The 15682-nt window shown below is 39.4% G+C and overlaps 3 protein-coding genes across 3 annotated transcripts; 2 read left to right on the top strand and 1 right to left on the bottom strand.

Moving 5' to 3' along the window:
* Nucleotides 1–628: 628 nt before the first annotated feature.
* On the top strand, nt 629–2907 carry LOC113150971. The gene is made up of 3 exons (XM_026343742.1): nt 629–762; nt 845–996; nt 1360–2907. Exons 1-3 carry the CDS (start codon nt 747–749, stop codon nt 1825–1827), a joined length of 636 nt encoding a protein of 211 aa, XP_026199527.1. The 5' UTR covers nt 629–746; the 3' UTR covers nt 1828–2907.
* Nucleotides 2908–3321: 414 nt separating this feature from the next.
* Nucleotides 3322–6627, bottom strand: c9h12orf49 (chromosome 9 C12orf49 homolog). Its single transcript, XM_026343550.1, has 5 exons — nt 5926–6627; nt 4722–4878; nt 4460–4611; nt 4089–4202; nt 3322–3551 (listed from the first exon to the last, which is right to left on the bottom strand). The coding sequence occupies exons 1-5, from the start codon at nt 6019–6021 to the stop codon at nt 3468–3470; spliced, it is 603 nt and encodes a 200-aa protein (XP_026199335.1). The 5' UTR covers nt 6022–6627; the 3' UTR covers nt 3322–3467.
* Nucleotides 6628–6696: 69 nt separating this feature from the next.
* On the top strand, nt 6697–15199 carry rnft2 (ring finger protein, transmembrane 2). Its single transcript, XM_026343549.1, has 10 exons — nt 6697–6837; nt 6980–7057; nt 7692–8209; nt 8328–8404; nt 8593–8693; nt 9020–9173; nt 12600–12749; nt 13564–13629; nt 13743–13844; nt 14263–15199. The coding sequence occupies exons 2-10, from the start codon at nt 7011–7013 to the stop codon at nt 14395–14397; spliced, it is 1350 nt and encodes a 449-aa protein (XP_026199334.1). The 5' UTR covers nt 6697–6837; nt 6980–7010; the 3' UTR covers nt 14398–15199.
* Nucleotides 15200–15682: the final 483 nt, after the last annotated feature.

Raw genomic sequence — 15682 nt, 5'->3', positions numbered from 1 at the left:
CAGTCTGCTTTTTATTTAAAAAACAAGTCTTAAACTTGGATTAAGCATTTATGAAGAAATGAATCATTTATTATAAGTAATATCAATCAGACTAAACCCCGGTGTTGTAAAAGAAAAAAAAACGAAAGACTATCGTGGAGTTGTGGTTAAGGTGTTGCTTATTATGTAAGAGAATTTGGAGAAGAAATGAATCAGTCATGAATCAAGTAGCATATGTAATAAGCAACTGACGTAAATAATGTTGTTTGTAAGAGAAAAACGCTTCTCTAGAAATGATGTCAAGATGGGGCGGATGTTGTTTTTTGTGTGCTTTGACCTTCAGAGTGGTAAATGCTTGTACAAAATGAACTTTTGTAGCTTGTACAAAAAGTTCAATAAAAGCCAATGATAAAGGGACTGGTTTTGTTAAAAATCTAAAAACCTCAAATCTAAATTAAACATGAACAGAAACACACAAAAATAATTTGTCATTTCACATCTATTCTATGGGCACACATCTTGTTCACTGGTAGTTTCCTTCCTTTCAGTGGAAGTGACAAAGAAAACTGTGCAAGGTGCTGATCTGTCAAACTAAGAAGATCAAGATCTTTTTTTCTACTTCCCTTGTTTTCATCAAAGGATATAACTTCTCAGATAGTGGGGTTTTATAAGTATGTCTCTCATGCACCTCCTTCGGGGGGGTGCACGAATATAAAAATGCTCATCAATCTGGTCTTGTCATATCTGAAAACCTGCGCAGAGCCAGAATGAAACATAGGACAGGTACAGTATGCAATGCGAGCACAATTCTTACAAAACGTCTGTGAGCATTTAAAAACCTGTGGTTGTCCACTTGCATTTGCAGGTTTTCTGAAAGTGTATGCTTGCTTGGTGATTCTGTTGCCAAGTTTGGATGCAGGACGTCCACCAAAGAAAGTTGCAGCTGGCTTTTCATGCCTGCCAAAAGAGCTGACAGCCCTCACCAAACACCGCGTTGAAATGAGCTTGATAGGATTTGTAAGTAACATGCAGTATTTCTTAAGGTAATATGCACTGATTAAAACCACCAGGTGCTTTTGTAGCTGCTGAGCATCATGGCCACAGTCAAATCAAGTTCCTGTTTCACATTTGGAAGTTTTCATTCGCAGTTTCAGTGCATATGAGAGCTATTTAGATCATCTTCAGTTATGTATAACGTTTATCCCTTTACTACAATGTGATGTTGTGCCATTCTACCGTAGCACCATGTTAGATGTGTGAGAAGACGGCCGTGCACCAGATTAACATCTACTGAATAATGTGAAGATGTTAAGTAAATACATCTTGGTAATAATGTGTATTTAGGAATCATCATCATCACTGTTTTCTCTTCTCTTTCAGGATGAAGCTAATGGGAAGCACCTTGGCACTTGGTCTCCAGGCTTCCCCGACCTGCATGTTCACCAGAACTCTCCTATTAGTGGGTCAAAGGTCCAGTGCAGTCTCATCTTCATGGTCCAAGGTCTTGAGAAAATACTTGAGGACCAGAGCACCAACCTCAATCCAGGAGATGTTTCACTTCACAGGCACCTCAGCGACACCATCTTCAGCGTCAACATGCTGGCAACATGTCTGAGGAGTATTCTTGGAGGGGAATGCTCCTCGCAGCCATCCCCACCTGTAATGCCAAAGTATGCATTTCAGAGGAAGCAGTGGAGTCACACTCTGTTGACGACAGCCAAGCACTATCTGGCCTGGCTGGAGAGTAAGTTAGAGATCTACATTTCCAAGGGGAAAGGGAAAAATAACATAAAACGTAAACTGCCACAGCATCTGACATACTTGGAAGGGAGCGGATACCTCCTGTAGATTTTTCACCAGCTGATCTCAGTTTATATTTTAGTTACAGTTTAGAGCAGATGTTCTTCGACTTTGATCTGATATATTTATAGTGACAGTACAGTAATTATTTACAGTTTGATCCAGCTTTTATTTTTGTTTTTTATTTAAATATTTGAAGGATTAGTTTAATATGCTAGTGGCCTATAATTATTCGCCTGTTACGTGTGCATTCATTATGAAAGGAAATCAGCAAACAACGATTGTCCAAGTCTCACCAAATCAGGCTCATTTCATTGTGTCTAGACTGTTAAACTGTAAAAACCAAACTCCCTCAAACTGTTTGAAGCAACAGATAAGATAAGAAGGCGAAAGTTACTTCTGGACAGAGCCTCCTCGCTGCTTTCTATTTCAAATATGGTGAGCTAAGCTACCCTGCTGCTAGATACATTAGAGACATGGGAGTGGAAATAGTCTTCATCTCATTTTTAGGATTAGGTAAATAAATCCATATCCCATAATGACACATTACTCCTATACAGTTTTATACTCCATCAGAAAGGCCTTTGTTCAATTAAATATAATAATTTGCAATAATTGTCATTGTTCCTGTGAGACAGTAATTAATCAACTTGCCAACATGGCAAATAACAAGGCAGCCTAAGTACATTTTCTAATTACGACAGTTTGTTTTTTCAGCCTTCACAATGATTAATTGTTTTGCTCTGGCCATCCATCCCTTGTGAGCAGGCTACTGTGCCTGAGGTAGAAAAAGAGGAATGATAAGAATCACCTACACGAGCCACCAGTTTGGGCACTAATCACTGTATTCCACAGTGAAATTTGTGGACAGATGGACAGTGTACAATGAGGAAGATAATTCTGTCAGACTCTCATCAAAGCAATACAAGAGAGTAGCACTGTAACAAAGATTAATGTGTGCCCGCAAATTAACCAGTCAATTAATTTTAATTTAATTTTAAGTTGTTGTTGTTTCTTTACTCTTATTGTTTTTATCTTTTTTGCATTTTCTGATTGGACACTCTGTGTTCTTCTTCTTACTTATTTATAGCTTTATATTTGTAGCGTACATGTCACCATTGTTTTGGATAACCTCACTGTTAAAGTGCTATTTACTACTGTAATGCAACAGTTAATGAAAATATTAAAGATACTTTTAAAAATATTCTGAACAGCGGCATTAATAAAAGGTACAAACTATAAAGCATTCTGTTTCACAGTCATCTTTATTAAATAGCTGTTTCATATGCATGCACTATACACAGACGTAATGACACATTCTCTGCTGTTGTGAAATATTGAACAAAACATACAACGGATGTCACCTTCTTTTAAAATGAAACCTACTTTTTGTAATGAACTGGTTTGAAGCGAATCCTGATGGATGAGCTGCCTGCTATGTAGACCTGATGATCATCATGGATGATTGTATGAAGCCTTCTATGCACTTATGAAGTGTAAATAATCAAATCACATACAGAATTTGTCCATTTTTGAAGTTGGTCTTAAATGTCTTCATCTCATTGCTATTATAACGCAAAACTGTCCAAGACAGAGGTTTTTCTTCTTCAAGCACCCTTCGGTGTCCAGACAATATGCTTCACTAGCCCTCCACTGTTCTTGTACTTCCTAAACACCAGAGTAACTGCTCATACAGGAAGGAGCTCTGGCGGACTCTCTCCATAACAGTACTTTGCTTGAGGGTTTCGGTAGGTGTTCTCATGCTGGACACTCTGAGTGAGAGAAAAAAGAAAGAGAGGGAGAAATTAATAAATGCAATGCCTTTTTCTTAAAATTAAAATGTATTTTTTCTGCTAAAACAACAGATTGAACACATTTTCAAAAAAAAAAAAATGGGCATGAAGTATCTCTTGTCCGGTGATACATTTTTAAATGAGGAAATCTACAATCCTACATTTCAGAATTGGTACGACACCCTTATTGAAAGCAAATGACGATAAATAAAAGGTTTCTGAGCTGTCAGTGCATCATGGTTGCTTTGTTGATGGTTGTGAATATATGATATTTTATATGCTTATTAATGTATAATATACATTTTAAATAATAATAATAAACAATATTTTGCACATACAGTATGTGCAAGGCGTGCTAAACAGTTTTCACTCTTCATGTATGTTCTTTCAAGATGACTACAATAACCACATAGTTTCTTTTAAGAGTGATTCAGTAAGATTTTAATCATTTTTAGACCGTTAAGAGAACTGCTCTAACAGAGTAGATTTTTGTTTTAAACACATCTCTTAACATACTTGAGAAGAGGTTCTACACTTAGCCAGGCAAAGCTCAAAGTGATCCTCCACCGCAGTGAAGAGATTCTGGAAACCTTCAGCTGCACGATTCAGGAAGCGCTCAAGAAGAGGTTGCTAAAAAAAGATAAGAGAGGGTAAGTGTAAAACGACTTGGTGTAGATTTTTATCTGTTCAATTTATACTTTTTGTCCCCTGGATTACACTTCAGTGTGTAGGTTGTAATTTTAAGACTCAGCTTTGGTACTTAAAGTGTCTAAATTCTTAAAACGATCATTTTGAATTTATGCACACAGCAGTCTCACAAGTTGCATGTTGACAGTTTATGATAGTAATAGCCCAAGCTCCCAAACACCCTTGATGTGATAGATAACCTTATCAGGCTGAAGGCAGCAAGACACACAATACTCGTAGATGCTACAGCAGCCATTGGCCAGGCAGCTTTTACAAATGTACTGTCTTGAGCTGGGAGCATTGACGTTACAACAGCCGTTAACCAGCAGGTCTTTTCTCTCGCAGACATAACCTGTAAAACATTGACACGGACGACATACTGATTAAAACCTAAAGCGCAGGTCCATTGATCTGTCAGATTATCATCACCGTGTGGTGGTGAGCAGTGTCTGCATCACTCACCAAGTTCGTCTGTAAGCAGCGTCTTCCCCTGGATGGAGTTTCTGCACTGAGTGATCTGTCTGCTGCTGTTACCCAGGTTGAAACGGACTTTCCAAGGGATGCGATGGTCTGAATCTCTAACCTCTAGAAGTGTGCGGTCCCGTATGGTCCGCTCCTCCTGCAAAGTTTACACAGGAGAAGGTGATGAAAGAACAGCTTAGCAAAGTTCTACATGCAGGTCGGCCAACTTGATGATTAATTGATAAGTCAGTAGACAAAATCATTCTTATAATAATGTTTGAATAATGTTCTTATTCCTAAGTTTATGAATACTTTTTAGGTCATCTAGGATGGTAAACTCAATATCTTTAGGCTTTGGATGGTTGATCAGACAAAGCAAGGAACATAATCTGTTTGCTTGAGTGATTATTTTGTTTGAATATATAAAAAAAAAGGGTGTAAAAATAAACACCACCACAAATTATTACAGTCAGCTATATTGCCAGAACTACAAAACTAGACATCTTGCTGTATCATTTCTAGCTGTCCCTTTGATGTTGTTATTAAGCTACTGGGGGCAATACTGCACTTTACTGTGCAGAGCTGCTTCAGGGCAATATTGAATTTAAGGATATTATTGATACTTGTACGGAGCTAAGTTTCCCAGTAGTAAAACAGGAAATGTTTGAGGGACTATATGTGTTTAAATTTATATCCATCATGCAATAACATAAGGTATTTGGGTGACTGATCTATAACTAATGCATTCTGCATTAAGGGCGTGTAAGCTGACTCTTCTCCAGTGTCTCCATGTCCACAATCTCTAGCAAATGACTTGGCTATGTGTTGTCTGACTGTACTCTACACTAAATTTATCAATTGTGAAGAAAGATCCCAATTCAGACCGTAGATCATCATTGCGACTAAAACAATCATGACATGGTCTTTTAGCAACCCTAAACATACAGCCAGTCAGTCATGAAGAATAAGGAGTCCTGCAACTGATGTTATGGCCCCCGCAGGGCCCTGATCATGAGTCTCAGCATGGTGGGGTGAGTCTGGGATTGAAATGGGATGAAAATAATAAGACTTAGAGATATTAGAGATTAGTTTCTACTGCTCCTCACATGATATTAACTCATAACAAATATTCAATGGACGTGTATGTGCAATGCACCACCAGTGAATAGGATGAGACAATTAATTTCACTGCGAGTCTCTGTACCTGTTTGAGTGTGCTGGTGAGAAAGTAGATGAGAGACAGTCCGAAGACTACTCCCAGCACCCAGCGTTTTCTCAGTAATCGCCGTAGCACCATCATATCATGATTTTCATATGAAGACGCCGGGGAGGTGACACTGACAGTCCAAAATCTTCACGGGCGGATATCAACTGACTGATTTATTAGTCAGGTATATAACGAAATGTCCCGATGACTCAAATAGCTCAAAACTGACGGTAGCTGTAACGATATCCTACTGCAAATGCAACGCTAGCTAAAAATACAGCATTAGCAATAACAGAAGAGGTTTGCTTTCAGAGTCAGGGCAGCGGCGTTAGCTAACCCATTTTGCTGGTCTAGCCTGTTCACAATTACACGTTTATACTTTTAAAACCTTTAAATATGCCGATATTATTTATGCTCTTAAAAACGGTTTAGGGTGCATCTAAGCTAGCGGTGTTTCACCATAAAAGCCTGCTTTGTTAGACAGCTAGCTCGATAGCGTTAGCATTAGCTTCCTCCCTTAGACAAGCTAAACATTGATGATGCAAGTTTACTATAGCACAGTTTTGTATCCTTTGAAGAGGACTCTTGGGAACTGTCCAACATTACGTCTGACAAGCAGCAACTGCGATGTTTATCCCGCGAAATCTAACGTAATCTCTATAACATCCACTACAAGCATAACAAATTTCCAACACGGATGTGGTTTGGTGGAAAGCAGGACGCTGATTGGTTGATAGGCGCCCTGCTGACGTCACACCGGAAGTTTTTCTAGCCATGAGCTCAATGCTTCTCCCGAAACTGGACCTTCGGAGTCGTAGCATCTTGAGCATCTTTAGCTGCAGCGTTACCAGAGATAACCGCGCACTAACTATGACAAAAGGTCAAAGGCAGTTCACTGAACACATTCAGGTAACGTAGTCTACGCTATTATGCAGCTTCTTCCTGTTTAAGTCATTACAAGCCACACAAAGCAGAATAACTAAATAGGCCTAGAAGAGCAGTTCACCGGTAGCATCCCTGTCAATCAGACATCGTTGATTTGCATTTTCAGGGCTGGACCATGTGGTGATGAGCGCTATGCCATGCAGAGGAGACACAGCAGCAACACGGATGGCATGCCCTCAGAAAGGTGTGAAATGAGCTTTCAGAAACAAGGAAACTGCTTTAGCAAGCTGTTGTTTGTAGAATTTACTCTATAGTCAAATGTATGTGCACTCTCCCTGTCCTGTCCGTACCTCTTAGCCTTGTGCTTACCACTTAGGTTTGCAGCGTGAATTCAGTGTGACCAGTTCATAAAGTAAAATGAAGTGTAATGAGGTCATAGGGGCCCTGGCCTTAACCACATCCAGTACCTTTGATGACCATGACTTGGCCTTAACACCCAGCATCAGTGGAAAACACCAATAGTGATCCCAGTCACTGAAAGGGAGCAAGTCATCTTGTGAAAAGCTATCACTGAAGAGAAGTGGTTAGAATGACACACCGACAATTAAACGTGGGTGTGTCCATACTTATAGGCAGTATTACATTTTAATACTGAAAAGGTCATAGTTTTCTTTTAGCTACATCTTTTTAAACATATGTAGCAAAATAATACCCAAACAAACTACCCATCTGTATTCATACAGAGACATAAGCTTGTTAAACTCTTTCACATGACATATCAACTCGCTCTCTTATAATACAAGAATATGTTGAATAGGATATTAAGAATACTAGCCATCTTCCAGGCCAATCATTTTTTTATTTATTTCCTGATTCAGGAGCCGAAGCCAAACTCTGGGGTCGGAGAGCAGCCTGGATGAAGGCGGTGTGTTCGATTGCCTAAAGCCCGACTCACCTGCTTCACCCCAGCAGATCTTCTCAGGCCTGGTGGGTGTCCCCTCTGGCTCTGTCTCATCTGCCCAGTTCCAAGCAGCTGGCTTAGTCCTGGGCTCTCCCCCTGAAGTTTTTATCCAGATGACTGCATCCTCTAGGGAAGAAGTGGGCCCCCACCGCACAGAGGGTGGCGCTTTTCTCCCTCGACCGCCTCAGCATCACCATCACCACCATCACCACCACTTCCACCACCAGCCCCTGCAGCACCGGACCTCCTCTCTGCTCCAGCAGGCCACCACGGCAGCTGGATCAGAGAGGCATAGCTCCAGGGAGGAGACACAGGAAGACCAGTCAACACCAGCCCCAGCCCTGTCTGAGCTGAAGGCAGTAGTCACATGGCTGCAGAGGGGCTTCCCCTTCATCCTCATTCTGCTGGCTAAAGTCTGCTTTCAACATAAGCTGGGTGCGTCAGTTTGTGGAGTATTAGTTCTGCCAACAGTGTGTAATAGTACACCATTACCACAAAGTTTCATTAGGAATAAGGTCTGATTTAGTGATCATGTTGCACCTGTTTTCTTCAGGTATTGCTGTGTGTGTGGGGATGGCCAGCACATTCGCTTATGCAAATTCCACATTTAAGCACCAAGTGTCATTACGGGTAAACAACTACAACTACAAGTCCTGCATTGTTACAGATTTTTAAAGCTATAACACCTGATGATGTTCTGAATGGGCTTAAATCAGTGCACATAGTCATATACCCTTTGATCACATTTGCAAAAAACAATGTTAAATTACAATTTTACATGTAGAGAAATGTAAAATGTGTCTCTTTTGTGTTGCCAGGAGGAACGATCTGTATTTGTTGCTCTGTGGATTATCATGTTCCTTGCAGGAAATATAGTTTATATCTACTACACATTCAGTCACGAGGAGCTGCACAACAGGTAGTGTACAAGGAAGTATCCATTTATTATTAGTGTGTGTTTCTTCACCCACCATCCTATGTTTTAGATTTACTCTATGTAAGTAGGGTTTTCCATTCATTTTGTGTTGTGTAAGCCATTTCATTTTGTATTTGTATTTCCTTTAGGGACTGTTCTCATTGTTATCTTGGGTTGTCCTGTGAGTATTTTGTGTTAATTTCATTATTTTGTTTTTTAGAGTTTCTTAAAGCAGACATTTGCCTTGCTGTTGCTTTTCATTCTGCCATCTCCACTGAAAACACTAGACCCTTTTAAGTGATCCAGATGTTGTTTGCTTTGTCTTCTAGCCTCATATTTGCAAAGCCCAGCCTCAACAGCTTTGACTTCTTCGATCTGATCTGGGTTGTGGGCATCACTGACTTTGTCCTTAAGTACTTCACCATTGGCCTGAAATGCTTTGTTCTCTTCTTGCCCAAGATGCTTCTGGCCTTCAAATCCAGGGTAAGAAATACTCATGAAGTCCTTTGATCCTTATTGCATATACATATAATTCTTTTAATAGGGCATGATTACGTTTACAGTCTATTAACTTAGTACTGTATAAACCATAAATGAATGATCTCAGTATACAGGTTTAGTGGTGTAGTAACAGGTTTTGTTTCCTTGTTTATTTTTAGTGATGAAACTTAGTTTTGTACTAAGCTAATTGCTCATGAATCATAAATGCCAAAATATTTTAAGTATTATAAGTTCTTAGCTTAATATGATTGTTGTAGAATATTTAATCAGCTGATTGAAAGCAGCAGAAAATGCTTAAATGAAGATTTAGAAAAAGTGAAAACCTTGATTAAAGCCTAACCAAAGTAAGCTACCCGTGGTGACTGTGACTCAACAGCTACATTCATCATACTGCACAAACGTTCAGGATTAGATTGCTTTTCCTTTTAACACAAAGCTGAAAGAGTAGACCATGAAATCACAAAGGGCATTTTTTTTAATAATAAAAAATTCAAAATAAAAAAATTATACATACATATACAAAATATCCAAACTACACTGATAATAGAGTGGCAAAAAAAGTATGACTAATATAACCTATTGGAATTAAATGGTTTTGTGCATTAATTTGTCATAAAATGTGATCTAATCTTTAAGTCAAGTATTAACAAATATAATGTGCCTGAAATAACTTCATAACAAAAATTTAGATCTTTCATGTCTTTATTGAGAACAACCATAAAAACCTCATATTGCTTATGGAAAAAGGATGTGAAACATAGGTAACATTAAGTACAGATAACATCTGTGAGTTGCGCCTTTAAATATTTGATAAACTGTTGTAGTGATGTTCTTCCGTCACATAAGATAAACAATGATCAGGTTAGAGGAAGTTCATAGTTAAAGTTATGAAATTTGGTTCGCGGTTTAAAAAAAAAAAAGAAGAAGAAGAAAAAAACTTTGCTGAAATACAGCACTGAGTGAATTAAGTGCTGCAGAGTCACAGTGTGAAACTGTTTTGTATTCATAAGGTTTTAAATGGTACTCCTTAGGTGAGCCTGTGCATGTTAGTGTCTGCGTGTGGGGTAGGTCTGGCCTGAGGCAGCAGAATATGACTGCAGACACACGTGCAGACACACTTGCACAGACTGTGATTTCCATACAGGTGCAGGTCATATTCCTGGTACGCGTTTGTGTGTTGGAGGGGGGAGTTACAAAGTATTAGGATTAAATTTTCCACTGATAAACAGACCTGGAGGCCTATCAGAACCACTGCAGCCAGCAACTGAGCTCATTTGCCCTCCAGAGGGTTGCAGAGGTGAGGTCATCTGTCCCTGGAGCTGGACTATTACCTGTGCCATACACACACACAAACACGCACACACTCATGCACACACTCATCTCGCTATACTGAGGACACTGATTGACATGATGTATTCCCCAGCCCCTTTACCCTAACCGTAACCATAACAACTAAATGCTTAACCTTAAGTCTTATCCTTATCCTAACCCTAACCAAAATCTCACAAGAATAGTATTTAAATAAAATGTGTACACCGAATACACTAAAGACATGTATGCACACACTCCTGCTATATACATATACAGGATTTGACTGCTTTAATGGGACACATTATTTCTAGAAAATCCCAGTTGGTATCATTCCTGCCTTCTGCTGGTTCATGGAGGTCTAACAGTTCTGTTATTCAGTTATTCTGACCTTTATGAAATCACAGAATCAGCCTCTCTTCTTCATCACTGCATCCATTTGTGGATGCACTAATGATCCTGCATAATCACTGCAGTCAGCACGAGTCTGCACAAGTGGTACCAAGCACACATTCAGACGTTCCATGGTGACTTTATTTTAAAAGCTTGGGCTCATATTTACCACTTGTGTTTGAATCATAAAATTGTGTGTTGCCTAAGGCTCTAAGTATTTCCTTTGTTGTGCTGGAGAGTCTTATGCACAAGCAGTACTTCCTAAATTTGGTCTTTTTCATATCGATTTGTGGTTTATTTTTTGCTCTCTTGGCGTTGCTCTTCATGTCTGTTCTTTTGGCCTCAAGCTAAGAAAGCCTCTCTGCAGCTCGGTGAAATGTTTCAGCAGGAGTGCCTAAGTCAAGTAGCACTGTGACTAATAATAATTCAATATGGATTGATTTTACTTTTTTTTTTTGACAGAATAATTATGAATAATTTATTTACCCTTTTTACACGTTTGAGGAAATCCCTTAAGCTACAAACAGAGATTGTGCAACAGTTATTCTGATAACGAGCATATGCTGCATTTAACCAGCTAGATCTAGACATAGTCTCAATCCCACATCGTTTTATTTACTTATGAATCATTTCCTATACAGACAGAAAAAAAAAAAAACCCAAACCTTCAAATTGATTTTATGAGCAATTCACATCCTGTTTTTAATGCTATCTCACCATTGTTCATAGAGTTCACAGACACTGCCTAAGCATATGAAAATTGTAGCCAGTTTGGAGCCCGTTATAAGCAGATAAATTAGCAAAGTCGTTATCTAAACTGATCAAACCATATAAGCAGACATCAAGGCCTGCAGTGGAGCTTACTCAAACTTCTTGGCTTGTGTCCAGACTTTAAATTTGACAGTTCTTGCGTGGGCGTGATGGGCACTGTGGGATCTAAGGCTGAGGGGACAATAAGGAAGATGAATTAGCTGCTAGCAGAGGTCTTTCTCCCCTGCCAACCTGGCTTCTCGTGTTTCTTTATCCACAGTCATCAGTCTTTGTCAGCTAACATCCAGGAAGTCATTATCCAGGCTAGGATGCTGAAGGAGCCGTTGGTGAAGTTTGTCATCTCTATTTTTATACATCCTCAATTCACTTAACACACTTTGTGGAAATGGGGACTTAGTCAGAAGTTCATTTCTTAGTGTGATTACAGAGAGGGAAGGGAGGTCCTTTAAAGGCAGCTAGCAGGCCCCTGTAGGGCCGATCTTAATGTGAGCGCTGGGTAGCAGGTGGAAAGAGCCGCCTGCCAGTTTCCCTTGCAGTGTGGGGAAATTGCCTGTACTGCTGTGAAACTCTGCAGATCTGGACAGCAGCCATGTTTGGGCTGGAGGCATGCTGTTTTTAAGCTTTTAATACCTCACTGCTCTTGACTAGATAGAAGTGTGCCCTGAAGCCATAGAGCTTTTTCTGCTTTCTGGCCAGTGTTTGAGGCGATCAGAGAAAGAATACATATTGTCCCAATTTAGATTTGTTTAATTTAGTTGAAAACTTGCGTTCTTACTGTCTGAGTGCCGGCTGTTGTTTCCTGCCATTGTAAATTACAATATAATAAATGGGCACATTCTCAATCACTAACGTCTGCATGTGGACACAGAGGTTTATTATAACATTGAAAGTGGCCTTAGTTACCAGTGTGGTTTCTAATTGTGTGCGCTTCTCCAGGGGAAGTTCTACCTGCTGATTGAGGAGCTGAGCCAGCTCTTTCGCGCCCTGGTGCCAATCCAGCTGTGGTACAAATACATAATGGGCGAAGACCCCTCCAACAGCTACTTCCTGGGAGCCACACTCATCATCATCTACAGCCTGTGCAAGGTAATCGTAGTAAAAGTATCACTATGTAGCAGGAACCTGCTGCTCTGTAGACCCTGGTCGTAGGTAGAAATCTATTCGGACAGCAAGGCTTTTAAAATAATGAACAGACCTACATTCAGGGGTCATAGCAAGGCCAGTCACTGAGTAGTTACTTAAAAGCCTGTGGGAAAAAGAGTCTCGAGGTATGAGTCAGTTTTGTGTCATTCACGATATTCAACGGGAGCTGAAATAGTGAAACCAAGAAGAATATCAGGAACTTGGAGGATCAGAATCACCCAATGACATATTGGGTACACAGTGAGGTCACAGCTATTCACACTGTAATGCGTGTTGTCAGCTGCATCCCGGTACACCGGTGAGGGAGGGGGGAAGTTTCTTGGGTGTGCTGAGGTGAAGAACTTAGGTGTTTTCCGAGATCAGGCGGTATCAATATTGTGTAGAGCATGTTGAAGTGCATGATGCGCATCAGGGGTTGAATCACTGCTGTCACTCAGTTGCATCATTTGGGGGAAATGTTAAATAAAGTTTTAAGAAACATAGTTGAGAGCGAATGTATGTCAGAGTGTCAGACCAGAAAAACGTAGGTGGCGAGTCATAATCTCCATTTCCAATTTTAGGATAACTAGAACTAATGACTCTAGGAATGTGAATCATCTGGTCAGTGTGTCACCAGGTCTTAACTGTGAAACACATTAGCAAAGTGAACTTAAGCTAAGATAGTAAACACTGAAGAAAGAATAACTCAAATAAAAAGGCTTATGGAAAGTTGTTATTGTTCTCATGAAAAAGAATTTGCTTTGCGTTTGTTTTACAGTCCTTTGACATCTGTGGGCGTGTATCGGCCATACGCAAGTCCTTGGTCATGCTCTGCAGCTCCCAGGTCAGATTTTATTTTTTCTCACATGTCAGTATAATCACAGTCACACAAATATACTCAATTTAACATTTTTGAAGAATAGTTTCTTTCTTTGTTTTTTTGTTTGTTTCATCCAGAGTTATGGAGTGAGGGCTGGCAGTCAACAGTGCAGCGAGGCCGGAGACATCTGTGCTATTTGTCAGGCTGATTTCAGAGAGCCCATTGCTCTTATCTGTCAGGTAACGACTCAACAAACTAGGTTTATGAAAGTTGAGTAAAATAAATGTAACAGATACAAGGTTTAAAAAGTAGCTGACGTGGCTCTGTCTGGTTGTCTACAGCTTGTTGAACCTCTGACAACTGTCAGCAGCATCACTAATAGGTGCGGTGTAATGTGTTATCAGTGAAGTCAAAGTGTGCTCACGAAACCTAAATTACATTAAGTGCATTTCTCCTTGTGTAATACTACAAGAATTATTGTGTGCTCATTGGAGAGAGGTCAAAGGTCAAAATATATATTTTTAATTGCTTGTGATTTTTTTTTTTAATTGTTCAACATTAGCTTCCAAAATCAATCATTTACTGCACATTGCAGAGAGAGAATGTAACTGCGAGAATTAAACATGTGTACATTATGTGCATTATGTTCTTCTGCAGCACGTGTTCTGCGAGGAGTGCCTGTGTTTGTGGTTCGACCGTGAGAGAACGTGTCCGCTTTGCCGCTCTACTGTTATTGACACCCTGCGATGCTGGAAGGACGGCACCACCTCAGCTCACTTCCAGATTTACTAAGTTCTTACAACTTCTCATATGCACTGGATGAAAAAAAAAAAAGTGTGCTTTACTGCGAGTTAGACAATTGTGCATTTTCTTTGTCTGTTTATGTTTGTGCAGTAGTTCTATTAATCAGGGTAGGTATCATTGCAGTAAAACATGGTATGTGGTGATTTTTAATTTCATGTACGAGCCGGTGGTAGAGGCCTCATGCACAAACCAAATGATCGACACGGTTAAAAGAAACCTGAATCTGTACTGTTGTTAGTTTTTAGACTCAGTTATGGCTTAAGTCCAATTTTCATGGACATTCTCTTTGTGAATGTTTTATTTTACACATTTACACAAAATAATGTGACTTTAATTCAGTGTGGTGATGTAAATAGTCGTGACATTCACAGTCTGTGGAAGATTTGACACAATTGTTTGAATTTATTTTTGGCATGCCTTCATATTGTCTATACTAAATGATTTTACTTGATATGTTTCAGTTTTGCTATATTTATTTGAAAATGTGACGGCCAACTTTGAACAAAACATGTCTCTCAAAATGATTGTACAGAAAAAATAGAAAATCAGTTCCAACTTTTTTAGTCTACTTTATGTGGGTATAAAAAGGAATGGACATAAAGTGGCATTTGACTTTATGTCTGTGTTATTCCCTGTGATTATTGTTGTATGAATGATTTCTTTTACAATAATAATGGACAGTATGACGGTAACGCAGAATGCACTGTGGTGGAGAAGTTGCCATTAGGAATTAAAGCACTATAGTTCACAGTATCAAGTGTACTTGTCTGATTGTAATAACAAATGCAGAGAATTCATTTCAGAAAGATTTATTTTTCTTTTAGTTACTAAAAACCCATATGAAATGTGTAAGAAGTATAAATAGCGCACACTTTATAAAAGACGGGTTCAGTGATTCTGCTCACATTACACTTGTAACATCAGATGTATCAGAGAAAAGCTTATTTCCAAAAATCACAGACAGCATTAACAGCATAGCCTCCTATGCAAAGGTCCTGCATCTTCTTTATGATCAAAAAAAAAAAGCCACTTAACACTGCCCCCAACATATAATGCTAAAGCACAGGAGAGTGTGTAAACATCATCTAAACACTGTAGAAAACATCTCTAAAAACATTCATCTCCGTATTTACACGTTTGCACCTGTACAGTGTAGCTTATGAAACTCGCAGCAGCTCTGTTGCCAGTGCCTGTGGTCGACTTGACTGCGCTAATTGTAGCCTGCATGCATCAGAAGGTCGAATCAGTTTCACCCGTTTGTCGCTGATGCGTT

The sequence above is a fragment of the Anabas testudineus genome, chromosome 9 (assembly GCF_900324465.2).
Source record: "Anabas testudineus chromosome 9, fAnaTes1.2, whole genome shotgun sequence".
Classification (NCBI taxonomy): Eukaryota; Metazoa; Chordata; class Actinopteri; order Anabantiformes; family Anabantidae; genus Anabas; species Anabas testudineus.
This window is presented reverse-complemented; position numbering and strand designations above follow the sequence as displayed.